The 7,867-nt window shown below is 41.3% G+C and overlaps 2 protein-coding genes across 3 annotated transcripts in view; both read left to right on the top strand.

Moving 5' to 3' along the window:
- The window catches only part of acot7 (acyl-CoA thioesterase 7), a 65,807-nt gene extending 64,914 nt beyond the window's left edge, over positions 1-893 (top strand). For both annotated transcript variants that reach the window (XM_032521065.1, XM_032521066.1), the window contains one exon: positions 373-893. In XM_032521065.1, the coding sequence (XP_032376956.1) occupies positions 373-471 (99 nt within the window). In that variant the 3' untranslated portion in view covers positions 472-893. The remainder of the gene's footprint in view (positions 1-372) is intronic.
- Positions 894-5,284: 4,391 nt separating this feature from the next.
- gpr153 (G protein-coupled receptor 153) overlaps positions 5,285-7,867 on the top strand; it is a 32,663-nt gene continuing 30,080 nt past the window's right edge. Inside the window, exon 1 of the mRNA XM_032521102.1 lies at positions 5,285-5,751. The gene's annotated coding sequence lies outside the window, so the exon portion shown is untranslated. The remainder of the gene's footprint in view (positions 5,752-7,867) is intronic.

The following is a 7,867-nucleotide window of genomic DNA, read 5'->3' as shown; positions in this document are numbered from 1 at the left end:
TGATTTAGGAGTGCACTGATTAAAAGTTAGGTCTTCCTGGAAGAATTTGCGTTGAGCTACATTCCTTGAGCCTCGCTACTAGCATTGTAGAAATCTAAAATTATAAAGAAATGTATGTGTTGATGTCCTGCAAATGTCTTCAAGTAATCTTACATGGTTTTCTTTAACTTTACTTAGATGCGTTCTACTTTTTCATTCTCTAATACAGAGCCTCTTCCGAGTTTCAATTGTTCATTCCGTATTACATTAAGAAGATTAAAATTAGATCAGAGCTTCATGCCCATAATTAATGTAATAACAGCAGGGATAAAATTCCAGTGCACAATAAGTGTAAATGATAAATGTGTCTGTCTTTTTCTGTGTTTTCTTCAGATTGAAGGAGAGGAGGAGCAGAGACGTTTTGAAGAGGGCAAAGCACGTTACCTCCAGAATAAAGCAAAGAGACTCGCAAATAAGGAGCGCCAGCAGTGACGCCCCTGCTCACCACAGTTAAACGCCTGCAACAACAGTATATCAACCTCACACAACACATACAGTATAAGAGACAAATACCCTCTCCTGTTCTGTAATTGTTACCTATACCTGTGAAGATTTTTTTTTCCTGTGCTACGCACCAAAGCGTTCATATATAGCGGTATCTGTATTTAAAGATTAAGAGTACATATTTTTATTTTGGAGATATTTTTATTAATTTATGAAGAATATTCATGATGTCTGTCAGTGCACAATGACAGTCTGACTGTAGAAGTAAGAGTACTATTTTATTTTTAAGAAGATGTATGAAGTATGACGACTATTGATTGGTGTCAGTGCAAAGCGATAGTCTGAGCGCAAGGAATATGATGACTAAGTGATTGAATATTATTGAATAAAAGATCCAAGCGTGAGTCTGGGGTCTGGCCTTGTGTCCTTGCTAGTTTGATGGCGATGATGTCATTGTCTTGGGCATGTCTTGGCATAGAGGGCACATGCTATCCATCTTTTTAGCACTGTGTCTTTCACAGACAAATCAGCAGAGCTCTGGGGCTTTGACTCAACTCGCATCTCTCCCACGCCCGCCCTTCCCCCTCCCCTGCCCTGCCCTCCTCTCCACTCTGCTCTCCTCCGCTGCCTGTCTGTCAAACTCTGACTCCAGCGTTCACTTTCCCTCCCCTGCTTATCGTCATGTCCTCGTCCATCTCCATTTTCTTGCAGTGTCACTATCTTTCTCCTCTCATTCACTCTATTTAACCCTCTTTCTCCCCCAGCCTTCTCCCTGTCTCACTCACTTTGTCTCCACATGAGATGTAAGGACTTATAGAACTAGAAAGGAAAGTGTCTGTATTTTAATTTTTTTTGTTTTGCATATCTCCTGGGTTTGTGCATGTGGGCACATAGAAAGATCAGAAAGATGAATCAAGGTCAGCAGCAGCCGGTGAAAAATCAATATCCTAATGGCTGTATGACTGTGATTATTAACTTGCCATAAAATCTTCTGTTCAAATATACCCAGCATTGGTTTTTCATTTGGGTATTCAAAAAACTTTTAGACTTCTAGAGGAGTAGGAGGTTTGCAATGCTATGCAACAGATAGCAAGGACTAATTTAAGATCAAAACCAAAGAGAAATTCAAACATTAAAGCCCATTGTGTAAGCTCTATGAAGAACAGAGAGCCACATAGGTCTGAACCTCAGCCATATGCCTTTTTGTTTGGACCTTTGTTCCTCCACGTACGTTTTTCCTACACAGAACAAAAAACGGATTTGTAATTGGATCATGAAGGTTATTGTTTTTGCCTCGGTCCCTCCAGCACAGTATGTGTGCTTTTCATTTTCCCCATGAAAATAAAGTTAGGCTCCAGCTGCACCGGGGGATATATCTATTTTTAAGCCAAGTGAAGTTGAGGCATCTTATGGGAGAAGGAGAACACAGGGAGGGAAAAGAGGGAAAACACAAATCAAGTAGATAGAATCCATCTCAGATGGCAAGACATTATGACTTATGGGAAATATAAGCTTATTGAAAAGCATCTGCCTAATGCACAACATCAGCACAGACATGCCTGACTGTCCTTGTTAAGAAAGCATCTAATTCCTCTTCATTCACAACAATGTTCATTACCGTCTTCGGCCATTTCTGGTAGCAGCTGGCTATAATATGTAGAGACACAATATGGTAACCATGGTTACTTATGTGGAAGAACAGACTTAAAATGGAAGAGATGACGTTATCAGAAATAAATGTTTCCCAAATCTGCTTTAGTAATTTAAATCTCACATGTAAATAATGTTTTTGCTTGCCACATAAACTGCAGTATATATTGTACACTTAGCATTGTTCTAAGTTTATCATATGTGCTGCAGTTTACCAGTTACTAGAGGAAGCTGCATGTCAAACTGCTTTTTTCCCATCAGAGAATAATGATATGAAGGCAAAATCTGATCTCATGTTTCCTCTCATGTCTGCATCTAAATCAGGGGACTAGCAGCCCCCTCACTGCTGTATCCCAGTGTAGAGAGACTGACAAGGCTACTCAGAAGATGAATGATCCTCTGGTGCAGGAGAAATACATTAAGGACTCTGAAGGAACGATAAGTGATGAAGCGAGGCAAAAATTCTCAGCTTTCATTACAGAGTGACCTGCTTTGCGTTTTTTTTTCTCAGCCTGGGAATGTCGCCGCCGTCAGTTGTTTTCTGACAGCAGGGACTTTACTGCCACACATGAGATAAGACACAGATATCTAAACCGTGTGCACATTATTAGATCACTCATGTAAATAAGTCTGTCAATAATTGTATGAGGCAACGCTTCTCTTTGTTGGCAGAAGTTGCAGATGCTAAAAGACGTCAGCCTCACACACAAAACGGTAAACAACTCAATGTTTCCTTCCTTTTTTTGTTTGTGGTTCCTGGAACATCTTCACAGAGCAGAGTTCTGAGTCCTACATTCAGCCCTGCTCTATTATCTGGGCTTGGAGCCAGAAGGGCTTTCCCTGCAGAGGAGTAGGTGATGGGGCGTACTTTAAAGGGCCTGGAACCTCCCTTTTTGTCAGTCACAGGGGACCATACTGGGAGTACAACTAAATAGGGCCACCTCTTACTGTAAGGCACACAAACTCCTTCACTCAGAGAGGTGGAAGGGCTGAGAGGACATGGGGAAGTAGATTGTTAGGGAGCACATCAGCAGGACATTCATGTATTAAAGAGCTGCTGTGTGTGTGTGTGTGTGTGTGTGTGTGCGCGTGTGCGTGTGCGTGTGCGTGCATGCGTGTGTGAGTATGTACGTGTCTGTGATGTGATGTGTGATAGTGGAGCTGACGGTAGGAGTGGGGGCAGCCTGGTGCCAGCGGAGCCAGTGGGCGGGAATGCCTTCTGTTACTTTTTACTTCCAGGTCACCTAGCATCACACAGGAGAGGCCAGAGATGGACAGTCTGATTCTTTTAACAAACCCTGCTGCCATGTCTAGTTGTTGATGAACCTATTTAAATCTAAGGTACAAAAAGAAATCATCCACAACACGCTAAGCCACCTACCACTTGTCTTTGTCCACGCACCATCACACCCAAGAAAGAATCTCTGCTCATTTTGTAACACAAGCTTCATCGAAAATCATTTGAACTATTATCAGAAATATGTTAGATTTGTTTGCTGTAAGCTATTCCATTATTAAGTGTTGCAGGCCAGAATTAATAGATGCCTATTATAATTTTGTAAATGGATTACTAATTCATGCACCCTCTTTTGGATTTTCTAAAGCAGTCTTGATTCACTTTACCCTGACAATAAAGAACATGTTTAGAGATAAAGGTAGATAAGGGTCAGCTCCTGCAGAGAAAGATGCATTCACTCAAACAGCGCTGTTCACTTGGACTGTTTGGACGCGTTTGTGAATCAAATTGCGTCATTTGCTTTAAAGTTGCTAAAAGAAAGGTGACCTTTCCATCTTCCATCGTTCTCTTTTTCTCGCACACATCTGTTGGTTGCACACACAATCAACTTCTCTTCTCTCATCTTGTTTTCATCTTCTTTGATTGTCGCATGAAAAGGGTCTTCAGCTTCTTTTGTTTGAAGTTTTAAGAATTCCTAACAAAAATGAGGGAAGTCTGTGTAACAGTGTCAAACTGGGCACTACAAAATAAAAAAATGTACACAGTTATAATTAATCCGTTTTTTTCCTACTAATGCACATAAGCAGTGACATTTTATGAGTTATCCACATCATTTTACCTCTTAAGAAGCTTGTTTAAGATAAATCAGTGAGTGGTTACAGTCATGATGTGGGTGCAAAACTTGCTGTATACTATTTAAACGACGTTGTTAAAGGAAAATTCTGTCCTTTCGTAACCTGGGTCATGTTTACATTGCCACTATTTCAATTTTGTTGCTGAGATCAGTGGACGCAATGACAGTGGGCAAACAGGGCAACTCTACAGCATTTAGTTAGACAGAATGTGTTTCTTCTGTTGCAGTCCTATTATGTGAATACTGTAATAAGACAAATGTAAACATTAAGGCTGCAGTGTAGCTTTAGGTAATTATTGACTGGATCAGCAGTGGAGCTCAGGGGACATTTCTAACCCTGCCTCAGTATCTGGAAGAGCTTTTCTCTTTAAGGCTCTTCAATACTGAACAGCCTGGCTGTGTTGGCTATATACTGCAGCTCTGTGGTGTGTGCATGTCTGTTTTAATGGGTAGCAGGAAGAGCATTCGTTGGTCCATCCACCAAATAAATGAAAATGGAAATAATCCTTATAATAGTGGCAGAAACCAAGGTACCAGGGACACACTGTGTCTCTTCTCTCATGTAGGGCCTATTAGTTTTCTCACTGTGTACAATCCAGGCCCCGAGGGAATGAAGCCGCTCTTACAGAATGATTCAGGAAGGAGTCTTACATAACAAGTCTTATAATGTCAATGAAAAGGGACAATATAAAGGAACATGAATAACGTGAAAAGAACGTTCATTCATTTATATGGGAGGTTCAATGCAGACGTTTTTAGAAAAAAATATATGTATTATAAATATGGATGATATGGCGAAATGGATGATATGGCAAATTAAGTTCAGCTGCAATCTCTTATTTCCTCTGGTTTCCAGCTTAATGAAGTCCGTTCATAAGCAACACATTCAAATGAGACATTTAATGAAAAATAGGCCTACGCCTTCATGTTCATTCAGAGGTTGCAGGAATGAAATGAACGGTTATTATTCAAAGCAAATGTGCAACATGCAGAAGCAGTTTTCGCTCTGTCAAAATGCCGACCTCTTTTCCATGAATTATTTCTTATTGCGGTTCACTCCCACGGCCACGGAGCGTCTGACCCGCGCACGAGCCTGTGCTGTCGGGAGCGCGCAGCAATCATACTTCATCCGTCGAACGCCTCGCCAGTGTCGGAAAACACTGAAAGACATTCGTCTTTTACCTAAAAAAAATTAACCGCTCTTTTAGCCCTCGTGTTGCCGCACGACCACCCGCTTTTGTGGTGAAGAAGCTGACATATTTCACCAATTACTCGTTCATAATTTGTCTTTTTTCCCGTCAATGTGAGGGTAACACGATACAAGAGGAGAAGGCTACAGCTGTGGTGATGTGGTGTTTCGGGGCTCATCCTTCATTTTGCAGGTCATTACTTTAACTTGATGCTGTTCAGTTTGGGGATGTAAACGCGAGGAAGCCACTTTAACGGACCTGAACTGATGTGACTCAACGAGTGCCTTCATCTCTCTAAACAATGAGTCCGTTAGGAGCCTGAAACGTCTTGTGAAAAGGTAGGATGAGACTCACACAGCTGATGTATGGCTAATAATGTCTGTGATTAGGTTATTGCTCATTTTGATAGGTGGAAGACATCGTTTGGCTTCATCCAAACAGGTGGTATCCTGCAGCACGAGCAGCTCAACTGATGAGATGGAAAATAAATGAACATATTTGAATGAAAACGTAACATTCCTGTGGACCTGCCGTGCAAATCTGACCTACTTTGAAGATTGCATTATAATCAAATTGCTTGGCAGACTACTGCGGATGAGGAAGTGACCTAATGGAAATATTGAATTACAAATAGCCTACTGTCTGTAACTGAGTGAGTAGTGTATTGTACAATACATCTGTGGGGTAACTAGAGCCTCTAGGTGTGGGATTAGAAATTACCTACATTAGACAGTTAATACTGTGTTAGTACTAGCCAGGAAAAGCAGTTCCAGCACCAGTAATTGGAAGAGAGAAACCAGATCATGTACTTAAATTTACCATAAGCAGATGATGACACAAATATAGTCTGCAGTCACAAAGCTTATCATACATACAAGAGGGACATGCTAATTTCTGCAGGCAATTTCTGCATTGTGTTGAGCACAACCTCAGCACAACTTTACACCTCCACTTTTTAAATTTGGAATAAAGTGTGATTATAGCCACATATTGACACCTGCCATTACAGGATCGCTCATCGCAGTGATGATGGACTTAACCAGCCCTAACTGATACTGATTTACAACTCCTACACTAGGCCAAAAGATTTACCCATATACTTCCAACCAGTTCCTTGTTTTCTTTACTACGATTAATCCTATTGTTTTTTTTGACAAAGAAATGCAACATGATTGCCTCTTTATAAGCTACATTTGTACTAATTTTTGACAAGAACTCCTAACTTGATTGCAGGTGAACTAAGATTAGACAGTTATATCATTTATATACAGTGTCAACACTTTACTGAAGCCCATGTTAGTGATGACAAAAGTCAGAGAATGAGCAGTTGCTCTTGAATTATTTGAATGTTTCCAATTAGAAAAGTCACAGCAGAAGTAGACAATAGAGTAGATTACATGCAGTCCCAGGTCAGAAAGTGACCATGCAAGCCAATGATCACCTTCACTGCACAGAGAATGTGCAGCAGCCTACATGTGACAGTTGCTGCTACACCACAAAGCCTCACAATGGAGCTCAGCGTTTCACGGGGCATATGTGACATTTTGTTTGTCACACGCTTGGCTCCGTCATTTTGTGACCGCGTTAGCCAGTGTTCACACTCTTCTCCTTTTTTTACTCACACACTTTGAGTCTGCCCATCCTTAGACAGCATCATATATTAATGTGGCATGAATGACAATGAGAAGAGTATTTCAACTTTTTTTTATCGGCAAGTTCCTTTCACCAGTTTGAATTCATTAATAAATAATCTACCTTAGTAAATTCAATGCCTGTTTCCGAAACAAACTCTAAACCGTCTGCCATATGGTGTCCAGTAATCCAGTTGCAGTCGTAGCTGGAGGTAGCTTAGTCTCGCTTTGCCAGACCCTCCTCCAAAGCGCGCTGTAGGAGAGTCTGGCTACTCCACATAGCATTTGGGAATGGGAGGAAAACGTGCTCGGGTTTAGTGACTCGTGCCCCTGCAAAATAGGCCGGAAAGAACTTGTTTTGGTGGAACATGTGTCCGTTGAAAAGTTGTTTTATTCGTGCAACAGAAAACTCAGATTGGACAGACAGTCAAGCTAGCTGTCTGTATTTACCCTGCAGAGATCTGAGGAGCAGTTAACCATATTCTTCATAAATCGACCAGAGTTTAAAATGCCAACACAAAGGAAGCCCAAGGTGAGTGAAACCCGGCTGATTTTCCGGTGGCAACAGAGCTATCCCGGAAGTGGAACGTCAAGGATATAGACTAAAGGTAGCTTTACCTTAGCCTGGCTCTGCCATCCTACATACTTCCGCTCAATTGTCATTTCAGGGAGTGGCTGAGAACGATGACGTTGAGGTTGTGCACTAGTTTGAGTTGTGGTTTCGTAATGGCGGCGGAGAAAGATGCATGCTAAGACATTTGGTCTCTTGTGGCAACGCTGCAGAATATCCAGAAGTTAAAGCCAGAGCAAGAACAATCTTTGC

Source organism: Etheostoma spectabile, chromosome 7, assembly GCF_008692095.1.
Source record: "Etheostoma spectabile isolate EspeVRDwgs_2016 chromosome 7, UIUC_Espe_1.0, whole genome shotgun sequence".
NCBI lineage: Eukaryota > Metazoa > Chordata > Actinopteri > Perciformes > Percidae > Etheostoma > Etheostoma spectabile.
This window is presented reverse-complemented; position numbering and strand designations above follow the sequence as displayed.